Source organism: Panthera tigris, chromosome E2, assembly GCF_018350195.1.
Source record: "Panthera tigris isolate Pti1 chromosome E2, P.tigris_Pti1_mat1.1, whole genome shotgun sequence".
In the NCBI taxonomy this organism is placed as follows: domain Eukaryota; kingdom Metazoa; phylum Chordata; class Mammalia; order Carnivora; family Felidae; genus Panthera; species Panthera tigris.
In genome coordinates, this window is record NC_056674.1 from 10,008,669 (window position 1) to 10,023,267 (window position 14,599).

Genomic DNA, 14,599 nt, shown 5'->3' on the forward strand with positions numbered 1-14,599 from the left:
ACAGCGGGTTAAGCATCTCGATGTGGAACTTCCGGATGTGACCGCAGAGAGAGGGAGAGACCGGGAGAGACCGGGAGACGGGGAGAGACCGAGCGGCCCCGCCGCCAGCATCACCCTCCCCTCCCCCGGCCCGCCGCCCCCTCCCCCGCCCGGGGCCCCCTCCCCGCCCCACCCCCGCGCGCCCCCCACCCCCGCTCCCCCCTCGGCATTCCCCCCCCCACCTCCGCCAGCCCTGCCGATCCTCCCGGGCCCCGGCGGAGGGAACTGGGGGCCCGGGGAGGGGGCCTCGGGCGACCGCCCCCCCGCCCCACTCACCCCTTCCCTCGCCGGCATGAGCCCCTCGCCGTGACCCCCGCGGTGGGGAGGGCGCCCGGGGTCCATGCTCGCAGCCTCCGCGCTGCCCGGCGCCGGCCACTGACGACGGTGGGGGTGGGGGGGCCGGGCCCCCAGCCTCCTGCCCCACCCCCTGGCGTCGGCACCGCGGCCCGTCGGGGGCCGCTGCCCCGGGCTGCGCCTGCCCCGCCGGCCAGGCCCTGGAGGGACCCGGGAGCCGCCGCCGGCGTCAGCCCATGGCCCGGAGGGTAGGTCTGAGGGCGGGCGCCCGGCGCCCCAGCCCCGCCGCGCACCCCAGCCCTGCACCGCCCCCGCCCCGGCGCTCCGGCCCCCGTCGGCCCATCCCGCCCTCTCCTCCACCTCTTTCTCTGCCTCCCCTGCCTGTGCCCCGGGTCTCCTCCTGTCTCCTGTCTGCCCCGGCTCTCCCCTCTCTCCGCCCCCGGGTCTCCCGCTCTATCTCAGGTCCTTTATCCTACCCCTTCCTTCCTCTTCTGCCCCCCACCCCCCAATCCTTCCCCGCGGTCTACTTTTGTTCCAAGTCCTCCTGAGGGGTCGGGGTGGGGACAGTGCTGGGAGAAGGGGTGGGGGCGGGGGGTCTGGCCAGGCCGGGCTTCCATGGTCCGTGGTCCTGGGGATGGGGAGATCAGAGGAGACGGGCGAGGAGGTGAGTACGCACCTTTGGGGGCGGAGGGGGTGGGAACACGCAGGACGGAAGACCCTTACTGCACATCTTAGGATGCGCGAGGAACCGCGGGGAACAGTCGGGATTCAACTTTGGGGCTCAGGAGAAGTTAGGAGAGGACGACGAAGAGAAAGACGGAGAGAGGGACCCACGCACGCAGAGCCTGGCATCCCGCAGGGGCCAGGGCGCCCCACGGCAGGAACGCTCGCGCGCCTCTGAGTCTCTTGGCCTCTTTGAGCCTCAGTCTCCTCCTGCCCAAGGAGAGGGTTTGGCCTGAGTGGCTTAAGGTCCCTCTGGCCCCCGCCGCGCGCGCGCGCGCGCGCGCGCGCGTGTGTGTGTGTGTGCGCGCGCGCGCGCGCGCGCGCTTCTGTAATGACAGTCGTTCTCCTTGCGGCGGGTGGCACCGGTGGGTTTGCCGCGGTTGCGCGGGGTTACAGTCGGTTCAACAAGTGTTTACGGAACGTGTGCCTGGCGCTGTGCTCCGTGCCTCCGTCGTTCATGCACGCATGCGCGGAATGTCTCAGTCGCTCATTCATTCGCTCACCCACTCAGTCCTGGGCCTTGGCGGGAGGGGGTAGGTTCATAGGCGGGGTGGGGTGTGACACGTTGTTAAGGGACACTCAGATGTGCATATTTGACAACTGTGAGATGAAACTGAAGTAGGGAGGGGACAGTGCACACACACATACATGCATAAATGATGTGCTGCTTTTATGCGAAGGGTCCCGGAGTGGGTCTCTCTCTCTCTCTCTCTCTCTCTCTCTCTCTCTCTCTCTCCCTCTCCCTCCTGTATCTCCTCCCCTCCATCCCTCTTTCCTCACCTCTGTCTCCGTCTTGCATCCTGCCCCCAGACTCCCCAGACTCTCTCTCGGGATCTCTCCACGGCTCTCTCCCCTCCTCCCTCCTGTCCCTGCTCTGGGAGGAGCTGACAGTTACCAGCCAGCTGATCCCTGACCCCCACCCTCACCCTCAGACCCGAGACCTGGGTCAGTCTCTCTCCTCTGGACCCTCCTGCCCACACACCAAGAATCTCTGACAGGACATTCTCACAGACCAGGGGTATAAGGGAAGCCCCTGGGACAGGGCTCTCAGTCCCAAAGAGACAGCCCCGTGGGACATCCGGGGCCCAAGGCGGCTGGGCTCAGACACAGGGAAAGAAAGGGCTGGTTCCTGAGGGCAGGGAGAGCATCTCCTGGGTGCCAGGGTAGGGAGGTTTCCTGATGCCTCCCTGGGGCTCTCTCCCTCTCACCTCCCCCCAGTACGATGAGCTGCCTCACTACCCAGGCATCGTGGACGGCACTGCAACCCTGGCTGGCTTCTCAGAGGCAGTGGCCGCGGCACCGAGAGCCCCCGGGCCCTATGGCCCACACCGGCCTCCCCAACCCCAGCCCCCGGGCTTGGACAGTGATGGCCTGAGGAGGGAAAAGGACGAGATCTATGGGTGAGTGGGGACAGCTCTCGGGATGCGGGCCCCCTCTTCCGTGTCTCTGACTCTCTCGCGCTGTCTTGATCTCTCCATCTCTTCCCCTGGGTCTCCTGTCCTTCTCCCAGGTGCTCTGTCCTCCGCAGGCCCCTGGCCTCCCCTCATGAGCCTTCTCTCCTGCTTCCCCTAGACACCCGCTCTTCCCGCTGCTGGCCCTGGTCTTTGAGAAATGTGAATTGGCCACATGCTCGCCCCGAGACGGGGCCGGGGCTGGGCTGGGCACACCTCCAGGCGGTGACGTCTGCTCCTCTGACTCCTTCAACGAGGACATCGCTGCCTTTGCTAAGCAGGTAGGCACCCCCGTCTGCTCTGGGCCAGGAGAGCCAGTGAGGAGAGGAGGGCTGGAGACAGGACGCACCCTCTCTGGCTTCTCTCTTCCTTCCAGGTCCGCTCCGAGAGGCCCCTCTTCTCCTCCAACCCGGAGCTGGACAATCTGGTGAGATCTGGGCCCTCCCCAACGCTCCCTCCTCCATAGGGGTCTCCTGTCCCTCCCTCCACAGCCCTGGGGTTCGTTGTGGGAGCGGAGAGGAGATCACCTGACCCCCTTTCCCAAATAGTGATCGTTGTTGCCCGTTCACAATGACTATAGCCAAGAGTTTGAGAATGGGGACCGATGGCCTGGGTTCAAGTCCAAGCTCTGCCACTCACTAGTTCTGTGAACCAGGGCAAGTAGCTGCGTCTCCTTGTGCCTCAGTTTCCTAGTTAGTAGCAATTTCTATCTTGTAGGGCTGTTGTGAGGATATAATGAGCTAAAAAGAGTCAAGCACTTAGATCAGTGCCTGGCACTGAACAGAGACTCAATAGGCATTGGCTGTTCTATCAGTCAGGATGAGAACCTACCCCAAAACGAGGGCAGGGACTTGGCTGCGAAGGGGAGAGGAGAGAGGAGAGAAAGGAGAGGGAGAGGGAAGGAGAAATACCCTGGCCTCTCTCTTCCTTTTGGTTTCCAGCTCCCGCCGGGGCTTCCTATTGGCCGAACCCTTTGGCAAAGGAGTCTGGGAAATGTAGTTCGCAGGCAAAGGGTGGGACGTAGAGCAGGGGACAAGATGGGGTATTTCCATTATAGCGTACGTTCCTTCTCTCCTCTTGTGATGGATCCTTTCCTGTCTCTGCCCCTCTTGCTTCTCTTCCTTTGTCTCTGACTCTCTAACATTCCATCTTCCCGTAATTCTGGGTCTCTGTCTCTGTTGCTCTCTGCCCCTGTGGTTCTGTCTCTCTCTGTCTCCCTGTCCTCTGTCTCTGTCATTCTATCTCATTCTTCCCGTTCCTCTATCTCCTTTTCTCTCCTTTCTCCTCCTCCTCCTCCTCTCGTCCTTCTCCCTCCTTCTCTCTCTTTCTTCCCCCGCTCCTTCCCTCCCTCTCCCCCTCCCCGTCCCTTCCTGTCTCCTTCTACAGATGATACAGGCCATTCAGGTGCTCCGGTTCCACCTGCTGGAGCTGGAGAAGGTGAGTGCTTCCCACTCCCCTCACACCCTCGCTTGTCCCCCCCATCCCTGCTCTTCTCGCCCCCTCCACCCCTCCTTCAGGCTCTCTGCCCACTGGAGTTGGAGCCGAATGCTGCCCCCGTCCCTGTACACCCCAGCCCTGGCCCCCGGGTGGCCCCCCCAGTACCCCGGTGCCCCCCCAGGTCCACGACCTGTGCGACAACTTCTGTCACCGCTACATCACCTGCCTCAAGGGAAAGATGCCCATCGACTTGGTCATCGAGGATCGGGATGGCGGCTGCAGGGAAGATCTCGAGGACTACCCGGCCTCCTGCCCCAGCCTCCCAGATCAGGTGGGCCGGGGATGGGGCACCAGGTGTCACCCCGCGACCAAAGCCATGAGCAGGGGCGTGCACACCACCCAGCTGGGCTACAGCGTGGGGGCGTGCACACCACCCAGACTCAGCCACAGTCAGACACGCGGGACCACAGGGCTCGTGCCCCCCGGCGCGGCGGCTACACAGACCGGGACCCGGCCGGACGACGGTGCATGCATGTGCACACACGCACAGGCACACACTCGCGCCAACAGACCACCTGTAGACTCGGTGACACCCACACACCCTACCGACACCCGCGACGGTTATACCACATGATACAGGCTCCCGGCCACAGCACGACACAGACCCGGGCGTGCCGCACGCAGCAGACACAGACGGGCCCCGAGGACCCTCTGCCCCACAACTCCTAATCTGCACCTGCTGAGCGAGAGCCCCACGGCTGTGGGGCCGGTTACAACCCACTCAGTGGCCCAGCCGTGTCCCGCGTCTTCGAGCAGCCTCCGATGCACACCCAGGCCGATCATCCGGCCCCACAGAGTCGCAAAGCCACCCGTGTCGTAATCCACACACGCTGTCTCGCAAACGGGACAACCGGCCGCTCGAACAACAGCCACAAACTTAGAACACTGGGGCCCTGTGATAGTCACACACAGCCAGCTGGCCGTCTCAAAGAGTGATGCAGTCATGCTCCCATCCTGTCGCGTGTCCCAGCTGTGCCCATGTAACTCGCAGCCACGCCACAGCCGCCCCCTCTCCGGGGTCAACCGTCCCATCTCGGGCAGGGACGCGAGCACACTGACGCGTGCCACACCACAGTTTCAGGACCGCTTCAGGCACACCGATGTGGGTGCTCACCCCAGCATCCCATCAGATCTGGGGCTACCCCTGGAGCCGCGCTCAAAAGCCTTCAGACTGATGATTCTCCAGTTTGCATGCCCGCCTGCAGTGCGCTCGAACGCACAATTCCAAACGCAGACATACCAAACCCTCAGAAACCTTCTCTGAGCGGCGGCGTCCCCAGCTCAGCCCCCGCAGGACACAGAGGACGCGCCCACACTGGGCCGTTTGGGGAGGGACTGTTTACAAAGCAGCGAGCGGGGTCAAGGGCAGTCGGTGGGGCAGGTGGGGGTACCCTGGGGGTTCAACAAGAGCTGAACCCACCCAACCTGCCTCCCAACAATTGAACTGATCCCTCAAACCAAATGCCAAAGAGGTCTTGATTCGGTCTGTGTGGGTGGGTCCGCCTCCTGGGACGCAGAGTGGGGGTGGGGGTGGTGAGGGTGCATCCAAGGCATTCTCAAGTCCCTCCAAATGTGTCGGAGTTAGGACAGAGGAAGCACAACCCAGAATTTCCCTGATGGGCAATTCAGAGAACCGCCCCCCTCAATCTCTGAAAACTGGAAGTTGGTTTTTTGGGGTTTTTTATCCCCCGTAAGTTTAGCGCAAACTCATTTCACAGCAAAATCTGACCTGAACTAACGAGGGGCTATTTATAGCCTTTATTTATTCCACTTCGTTAAATATTCATCCGTTTTGCTGCAGAAATGTTAATGAGTTTGATGACGAGGTGAAGTCCCAGACCCTAGGGGTGTTATGAAATACGCAGTGTGTGCACGGATTTACTGTCTAAAAACGTGAAGAGTTCTGGGGCGCCTGGCTGGTTCAGTCGGTACAGTATACGCGGCTCTCGATCCCGGGGTGGTGAGTTCGAGATTACTTTTAAAAATGAATAAATAAGGGGCACCTGGGTGGCTCAACTGGTTGAGCGTCCGACCTCGGCTCAGGTTATGATCTCGCTGTCCGTGGGTTTGAGCCCCGCGTCGGGCTCTGTGCTGATGGCTCAGAGCCTGGAGCCCGCTTCGGATTCTGTGCTGCCCTCTCTCTCTGCCCCTCCCCCGCTCACGCTCTGTCTCCGTCTCTCTCAAAAATAAACATTTAAAAAAAATTATAAAAATAAATAAAAATGTGAAACACTCTGAATTCTGAAACACTGCTGGCCCCCAAGGATTTCAGATAAGGTGCCCTAGATCTGTATAAACGCCTCTTCACCGGGTGATTGCTATGTGTCTTTATGTAAATTAACTCCTTGAGTCCTCACCCTGCTCTGCGAGGTGGGGAGAGTTTATTGTCTTCCCTTGAAGACACAGAGGCACAGAGAGGTGAAGCGACTTGCCCAAGGTCACACAGCCAGGAAAGAGGCAGGAACAGGCTCTATTTACACTCAGGGGTCCCAGCTCCAGAGCCCCTGGTCTCAGCCACTGTGCTACATTGGCGCTGACCTCCAACTCTTGTTTTCCAGAATAATACTTGGATTAGAGACCATGAGGACAGCGGGTCCGTACATTTGGGGACCCCGGGTCCCTCCAGTGGGGGCCTGGCCTCCCAGAGTGGGGACAACTCCAGTGACCAAGGTAAGAAGCCTGGCAGGTGGAGGACAAGTGTGGGAGTCAGTCTGAGGATTGGAGTTAGACAGCAAGTAGGACTTCCACAGGCACAAGGACGACTGGGGTGTGGAGCAGTCTCATGGGTGAGGGTTCTGGGTCTCTCTGGTACCCCCCCCCTACTGCCCACAAGCACGGCATGCCTGTCCTCCCCCAGGAGACGGACTAGACACAAGCATGGCCTCTCCAAGTTCAGGGGGAGAGGACGAGGAGCTGGACCAGGAGCGGCGGCACAATAAGAAGAGGGGAATCTTCCCCAAGGTGGCCACCAACATCATGAGGGCCTGGTTGTTTCAGCACCTCTCGGTGAGAGCCCCGGGCCCAGGGGCAGCATGGGCGTAGAGAGAGAAGGCGGATGGCCGTGTGGAGACTGAGGCCCCGAGAGAGACCCCGAGATGGGAGATCCAGGCCCAGGGGAAATGTTGAGGGCGAACCTCAAGGGGAGGGGGACTGGCAGGATCAAGCATCCATGAGCGCTCCCTGTATGCCAGGTGCTTGCTGCTAAGGGCTCCGAACTCATTCAGTCCTGACCTCAACCCCCCACCCGTTTGTTCCCCCCCACTCCCCTCCCCCCATCGGTCATCACCATCCGGCCAAAACAAAGCCTGCGAGGATAGGGCTGTGGGTGGCTCCATTGTGCAAAGGTCTTCCAGCCAGAAGTGGGTTCGGAAGCAGGCGGTTTGGCCTTAACCGGTGCACTGCCTCGTGGGGAGAGCTGGCGGGGTGGGGACTAGAGACAGGAAGAGAGTCAGGGAGAGGCTGACACAAAGAGAGAAATGGAGAGATGTGGGGTGGACCGGATCAGAGCAGGGTAGACACAGGGAGAGAGTCACAGGGGGACTGAGAGAGGGAGAGGGATTGGGACAGGGAAGGACACACACAGGAACCCGTGACAGAAACTCCGAGAGGGCTGGTGCTGGGCTCTGCCTCCTTTCCGGTGCTGGAACCCCCAGCTTCGGTCTCCCTAATGAGAGCTGGCCAATTAGCCTGTAATTGCTGGAAGAGGCGGGGGCGCTCACGGGCATAATTGCCCGAAGCTTGGCTTCTCCGCTTCCTTCCACTGGGCCTTGGGGGGAGCGTGGACCAGCTCAGACGAGCTTTCTCCTGGCCCTGCCCCAGCCTGGGCTCCCCATCCCCATGGGGCCAGGCCTTGGGGGGTCAGATGGCAGCTGGGCAGGCAGGGTGACTCTTGCTGGTGGCCACAGCACCCGTACCCCTCGGAGGAGCAGAAGAAACAGCTGGCGCAGGACACGGGGCTCACCATCCTGCAAGTCAACAACTGGTGAGTGACCTAGGAGGCCTGCGCGGTCCGTGGGCCCGGCCCCGGGGTGGGAGGCCGGGCGCTGTCCGCGGTGCTGACGGAGACCGCGAAGCCCCTGGGAGCCTCTCGTCTCCCCTCCCCTGTCCCCGTCCTCTTTTCCAGCTCTGTCTCGGGTGTTCATTGCTGCCTCCCTCCTATTCCCTCTTTACACCTCCCTCTGTTTCCATGACCCCCTCCCAGGTTCATTAACGCCCGGAGACGCATCGTGCAGCCGATGATAGATCAATCCAACCGCACAGGTACAGGGAGAAGGCGGGGAGAGAGGGTCTAGTGTTCCCCGGGGAGTGTCAAGGCTGGGACACGCACACCCTGGGGCTCAGCCTGCACCCCTCAACCTCCCTCGCAGGGCAGAGTGCAGCCTTCAGCCCAGAGGGCCAGCCCATGGGGAGCTATACGGAAGCTCAGCCACACATGACAGTCAGGCCTCCAGGTAAGGCCCCGCCCCTTAACCAGGCCACGCCCCCAGCACACCAGGCCCCTCCTCTAAATGATGATGCCCCACCTCTTGGGATTAACTTCAGGAATAGTACTTCATTCGCATAACAGTGGAGCTGGGGAGACAATTGTAGATTTCCAGATGCCCACCTTTTCTTAGCCGAATTCGCTTCTTCCAGGCTCTGCCCATCCATTGGAAGGCTCTACTTTTCCTCAAAGGACCAGTCCTTTCTTAAATGATGACTCAGTCGGTCTCGATAGATGGATCCCCTGGGGAAGGAGCAGGCAGGAAGGATTTAGGGGCATATGGGGATGTCTGGTGAAGAACCACTAACCCTCCTCTTTTGTCTTCCAGGGCCGATGGGGATGAGTCTGAACTTAGAAGGAGAGTGGCATTATCTATAGATTCAGGACAAGTGTAAGTGTCCAATGTCTAGGGGCACTGGGTTGGGGGTTGTGTGGCTCTCAAACCTTGGTAAGAACTCCAGATTCCAATATTCCTCCAACCCAGAGCAGGGTCAGCAGGGGTCCCTGAACTGAGGGTTCCCCAAGGCTTAGTGGGAAGATGATTCATCTGTCCATCCATCCATCCATCAACTCATTCACCCGTCTCTGTATTTATCCATCCATCAATCACCCACCTACACACTATCCATCCAAAATATATCCACTCCCTATCCATCCAACCACACATGCGCCCACTTATCCATGCATTCGCTCAGCTACCTACCTCCCCGTGATCCATCTACGCAGGCAACTACTACCTGTCTTCATCAGAAAATACATCTACCCACTCATCCGCCCACCTCCCCATTGGTCCACCCACTCGCATATCCACCTAGAATGCATTCACCCACCTACCTTCTCCCCCATTCATCTGCCCACCTATCCATTCATACGCCTCCAAAATATGTTAAACCCTCGTTCCACATCCTGACCAGCCTCCGGTAGAATCCTGCTCTTGAGAAGATTCTGGGCTTGTGAGGAAGTGGACATCAGAAACGAATGACAGTCCAGAACAACAGCGAAAACAATATAACACAGCTTGCTCAGAGGAGGGAGACATCACTCATCCCTGAGATATTAGGAAATATTTTATAGAGGAAGTGACTTGTGGGTAGGGCATTGAAGGATGAATAGGGATCCAATGGGGAGAAAAGGGGGGCAAGGTAGTAGGGTGCATTCTTTTATGCTCCCAGGTCTTAAGACTTTAGAGCATCTTCCCACTTAGTCTTCATAAAAAACCCAAATTTGGGGGGGAAAATTATTCTTATTTCCATGTTACAGAGGAGAAAAGTGATGCTAAGAAGAGGTCACTTGGGCAGGTTCACTTGGCTCAGAAAAGCAAAGGGAACAGCATGTGCAAAGCCCCAGGGTTGAGAGGCTTCCTGGAATTTCTAAAACACAAATCAGATCTTGACTCTCTCTGTATTAAGACTCTGAAAGCCAGAGTCTTTACTTTAGCACTGCTTCATTCATTCATTCATTCATTCATTCACTCATTCATTTAATGCACATTCTCTGAGCATTTCTGTACCCTGCCCCCATAGGGCTCACTGTCCAGTGGGGGAGACAGACCTGTCTTCAGACAGTGATGTCCCAGAGTGGGCAGGGCTGGAGTGACGGAACCCAAGAACTGAAGGAGCCCAGAGGGGGCATCAAACCCAGGCTGGGGGGTTCAGGGAAGACTTCCTGGAAGAGGGGACTTGGAGCTGAGACCAGGAGAATGGAAGGAGCGAGGCAGGAAAGGAGAGAACAGCATATGCAAAGGCCCAGGGCACTTAGAAGGCTCACAGCTATGAGATAGCACCCTGCTCCCCCCACCCAGTCACAGCCATGAGGGGAAGGGAGGACTGGGCTAGGCTTGCACTGGCAAGCTGGGTGGATGAGTAATGAACTCAGGTCCAACAGGAAGGCTGGGAGATGGGAGTGGAGACCTAGGAGGACTTAGGCATGGAGGGGCATGGGGACTGGAGCCTGGGAAGGAAAGAGGGACAGGTTTGTTCAGGACTGGCAGTGGGAGGTCAGTGGGGGTCTCAGCTCTGCCCTGGCCAACCGAGGACAGGTGTGGCCTGGTCTGAATGTTCAGAAGAACCGCGGGGAGGTGAGGGGTCTTGGTCTCTCTCCCTGTCTTCCTCTTTCTTGGTCTTAATTGTCTTCTTGTCTCTTTTTACATCTCTGTCTCTATGTCTCCCTTTTCCATTTCTGTTCTGCTTCCCTCCCTCCCTCCCTCCCTCTGCATTTCTCTTGCTATGGGGCTGATGGGGGCTGCACAGAGGGGCTGATGTGGAGCCAGACCCCTCCCCACTTCCTGACTTGGCCTCTTGTCCCCTGTTCACAGACCCCAGCCTCCGGACTGTGACCGCCAGGCTCACACCTGGTCCCGGTCCCTGCCTGGCCCCCTGACTTCAGGACCCCACCTCCTAAGGCCCCCAACGCAATGCCTACCTCCCTGGGGCCCCGCCGGGACATGGGGGCCTGAGCGCCCACTCGAGGGGCTCTCAAGGACAAAGACAAGGCCTCCAGGCCCCGCGCCCCACATCTGCCCTCACCTCTGCCTCGAACCCAAGCTGAGATCCTGGGCCTGGGTCTTCAGAAGGTGGTGGTTGGGGATCCCCCTGCCTCCAGGCTAGAGAAGGGACTGGAGGTGGGCTGGGGCTGTCAGGGAAGGAGGGTCAGCTGGATCCGACATTTGGGAGAGGCCCCCTCACCCTCCAGCCCACTCCCTCCCCTTCTCTCCCCTACCTCCCTTCACTGATGTCTTCTACTTTTTTTTTTTTAATGATAAAGTCTTAAAAACAAAAAGCCACCGATCTGAGTTCTTGTGTCTCTTTTGAGATTCAAATACTCATCAATTTGAAGCACCTGAGTGACTATAATAATAATTGATACTCTCTCTCCCTCCCCGCCCCCTCCCACTCTCTCCGCGCGCTCTCCTCCGGCGCTCCCACCCATGGCTTTGTGGTTTAAAACACCAACTTCTTTTTTAGCTCATTATTCTATAGGTCGGTATACTACACTCTGCTGGGCGGTTCTTGGGATTTCAAAACAGGGCTCTCCTGTGTAGCATGGCTGGCGACAGGTCAGCAAGGGGGCTCCGCTGGCTGGCAGCGAGGCCACAGGAGTGACTGGACCTCACGATGACATTGATGACAAGGCGGTCTGGTTAACTGGACCCCAAGAGAGAACAGAAGGGCCCAAGGCCTCCTGAGGCCCTGGCTTGTGTCTGATACCTGGTTATCTTGGCCACAGGTCTCAAGACCGGCCCGGATTCAAGGGAGAAGAAGCAGCTTCCACCCCTTACAGGGCGGGGAAGGGGGGCTGCGAACTCACAGCACAAGCGATGGGGAGGAATGAAGAATTATGGCCGCTTTTGCATCCCTCTCCCACACTGTGGCTCACAGATGACTTTTCTTCGTCTGTCCCATGGGAGATAAATGCAGTTACCCAGAGCGGTCCTTGGAAACATGTATGTGTGGCCAACAGACCAGACTCCAGCCCAACGTGCCTGGGTTCAAATCCCTGCTCTGCCCCTTACCAGCCCCATGATACTCACTTGGAACACGCAGACCTGAGCTTGGAAACATGAGGCCCTCAGAGGCCATCTCAAACCACCAGTCACTCAATACTCATCTTTTTTTTTTTCTTAAGTTTATTTTTTTTTTAATTTTTAAAAATATTTTTATTGAATTTTGAGAGACAGAGAGACAGAGTGAGAGCAGGGGAGGGGCAGAGAGAGAGAGAGGGAGACACAGGATGGGAAGCAGGCTCCAGGCTCCGAGCCGTCAGCACAGAGCCCGACGCGGGGCTCGAACTCATGGTCCATGAGATCATGACCTGAGCAGAAGTTGGACACTTAACTGACTAAGCCACTCAGGCGCCCCCTTATTTATTTATTTTGAGAGAGACAGAGTGTGCGTGTGTGTGTGTGTGTGTGTGCACGCATGCGCTCACGTGTGTGAGCAGGGGAGGGGCAGAGAGAGACAGAGGGAGACAGAGAATCCCAGGCAGGCTCCCCGCTGTCAGCGCAGAGCCCCATGCAGGGCTCGAACTCACCAACCGGGAGATCATGACCTGAGCGGAAACCAAGAGTCAGACGCTTCACCAACTGAGCTACCCAGGCGCCCCATCAATACTCATCTTCTACGATGCAGCAGCCTCTGGACCCTTGTGATGCAAGCAGGGAAACTGAGGCCCAGGGCCCCCAAGCCTGTTCTGTCTCAGGCCGTGTTAGGCTTTGACCCACAGAGGCCTTGAGCCCCGACCAGGTGCTCAAGGGATCAAATATCCCTCATGGGAATCTCAGCTGCCGTCAACTCCAGGATCTGCCGATCCCGCCGATCCGTTCCCAAGACGCCATGGGGCTCAGTGGCAAATTGGAAGTTGCTTGGGTTTAGACCCTTGTTTGTGGAAAATAGCTCAGTGCCCCTTCCGGGCCTCTGTCCTGGCTCCTCCCTTTGCCCCGGATCCCCTTCTCCACCTTCTCCGGCTGAGTCACCTGGGCAAAGATGCAGGAGAGGCCAAACCATTTTGTTTCCTCCTCCTGTCCCCTCCCTGGAATTCTCCCCGTCACTCGCCCGTTCACCCGGTGCCACCTCACAGCGAGTGCCCGGGGAACAGGTGGGGAGAACCAGCAGTGCCTTGGAGACTCAGCTGCCTCCACCCTCATGGACTCAGGCCACCGCGGCCCTGCTCTCCGGGCCCATCAGCGGGACCGCCGTCTTCAGGGGCTGGTGTCCTGGGGTGGGGGACCCCCAAAGGGTTGAGCAAATGAGCACATGACAGGAGGTTGGACACAGTAGAGCAGGGTGGGGGTGGGGAGTTACCTGCTGCGAGCCGGGTGCCAGGCTCTGTTCTAGAAGCTTCATGCCTGCCAACCTGGCAGACCCTCACCGCGAAGGAAGTGCGATCACTGCCCCCATTTCCCAGATGAGGAAAGTGAGGCCCAGAGAGGTGCGGTCACACAGCTGGGGACTGTGGATCTCCGTTCCAACCGGAGGCCTAGAAGCTCTGAAGCCTGTGCTCTACCTACGCCCCCACCGCCTCTCATTTTGAAAAATCTAATTCAGGGGGCACCTGGGTGGCTCAGTGGGTAGAACGTCCCGCTCTTGATTTCCGCTCGGGTCACGGTCTCAGGGTTCAGGGGTTTGAGCCCCATGACGTCAAGCGCTGACGACGCACGGCCCGCTTGGGGTTTTCTCTCTCTCCCTCACTCTCTCTGCTCCTTCCCTGCTTGCGCTCTTTCTCTCTCTCTCAAAATAAATAAACTTAAAATATATATGTGTGTGTATACACACACACACACACACACACATACATATATAATTCTAAGAGTCTATGATTTTTAAAGGGGCTAATATGAACTATTCTCTTTGTTAGATATTATTTGGGCCATTAAGATTAGTGTTTGTCCTCCCCAAACTCCCCAGGACTGAAGTGGGACGGGTGAGGGACAGACAGCAGGAAGGACTTCCCGGCCCTCCTCTGAGGGCAGTGGGGGGAGGAGGCGGGGCCGGGCCAAGGCCTGAGGTCGGCTGCAAGGGGAGGCCTTCGGGGGGCGATGGGGGAACTGGGGACGCAGGCGGGTGGGGGAGGGGCAGCCCCCCTCCCCCTCCTCCACCTGCTGGGCGACTGGAAATGCCTCTCGCTGAATCCTCTCTAATTAAACCAATTGGATGTGCCACCGGGGACGAGGGAAACTGGGCGGGAGGTTAATTGTAACTAAAAATACCTCCCCCGTTTCCTGGGGCGAGGAGGCAGCGGCCGCCGCCCGGGGCTGGGGGGGTTGGGGCCGGGCGGGCGTCGGGAGCGGGACGGGCCCGGGAGGTGGGGACCCCGCGTGCCGCCGGGTGGCGGGGCTCGGGCGCGTGCGGCTGGGGGAGGGCGGTCGGCACGGCGCGTGTCCGCGGCTGAGCCTGTCACCGCGCGGCGCGCGCGTGTCCCTGAGGAACGGCTGGGTCCCTGGCTGTGTCTGTCACGCTGGGCCTCGGTAGCCGTCGCGCGATCGGGGTTACGAGACGCGGGGCGTCGCTACCCGAGTCTCGGCGGGATTGTGTGGCAAAGCGGGTCTTCTTTATAACCGGGGGCCGCTTCGTAGGAGTCCGTGGCGGTGTCTCCGTGTGTGTGGCTTTGTAGCCTC

General features: G+C 59.2%; 2 protein-coding genes across 6 annotated transcripts in view; one reads left to right on the forward strand and one right to left on the reverse strand.

The window, feature by feature from the left end:
• Positions 1–434: 434 nt before the first annotated feature.
• MEIS3 (Meis homeobox 3) lies at positions 435–11,209 on the forward strand. 4 transcript variants are annotated; one of them, XM_042968373.1, is made up of 13 exons: positions 435–581; positions 2,275–2,456; positions 2,629–2,788; positions 2,884–2,934; positions 3,894–3,944; positions 4,126–4,275; positions 6,563–6,674; positions 6,862–7,010; positions 7,910–7,986; positions 8,206–8,264; positions 8,372–8,455; positions 8,816–8,878; positions 10,802–11,209. In XM_042968373.1, exons 1-12 carry the CDS (start codon positions 570–572, stop codon positions 8,863–8,865), a joined length of 1,137 nt encoding a protein of 378 aa, XP_042824307.1. In that variant the 5' UTR covers positions 435–569; the 3' UTR covers positions 8,866–8,878; positions 10,802–11,209. The 4 variants fall into 4 exon arrangements, with proteins under 4 accessions (XP_042824307.1, XP_042824309.1, XP_042824306.1 ...); XM_042968375.1 differs by having other exon boundaries at positions 4,177–4,275; XM_042968372.1 differs by lacking the exon at positions 435–581 and having other exon boundaries at positions 2,216–2,456.
• The window catches only part of DHX34 (DExH-box helicase 34), a 38,804-nt gene continuing 32,795 nt past the window's right edge, over positions 8,591–14,599 (reverse strand). Inside the window, exon 19 of one of the 2 annotated variants that reach the window (XM_042968369.1) lies at positions 8,591–8,730. In XM_042968369.1, coding sequence (XP_042824303.1) covers positions 8,705–8,730 — 26 coding nt within the window. In that variant the 3' untranslated portion in view covers positions 8,591–8,704. The remainder of the gene's footprint in view (positions 8,731–14,599) is intronic. The other variant, XR_006211724.1, reaches the window with a different exon arrangement.

Excerpts from the sequence above, each read along its gene's own strand:
- MEIS3 (XM_042968372.1), top strand. The coding sequence starts at position 2,236 with ATGCCTCCCTGGGGCTCTCTCCCTCTCACCTCCCCCCAGTACGATGAG. Across the intron at positions 2,935-3,893 it reads ACCCGGAGCTGGACAATCTG|ATGATACAGGCCATTCAGGT; the intron begins GTGAGATCTGGG and ends CTCCTTCTACAG. Across the intron at positions 7,011-7,909 it reads GGTTGTTTCAGCACCTCTCG|CACCCGTACCCCTCGGAGGA; the intron begins GTGAGAGCCCCG and ends TGGTGGCCACAG.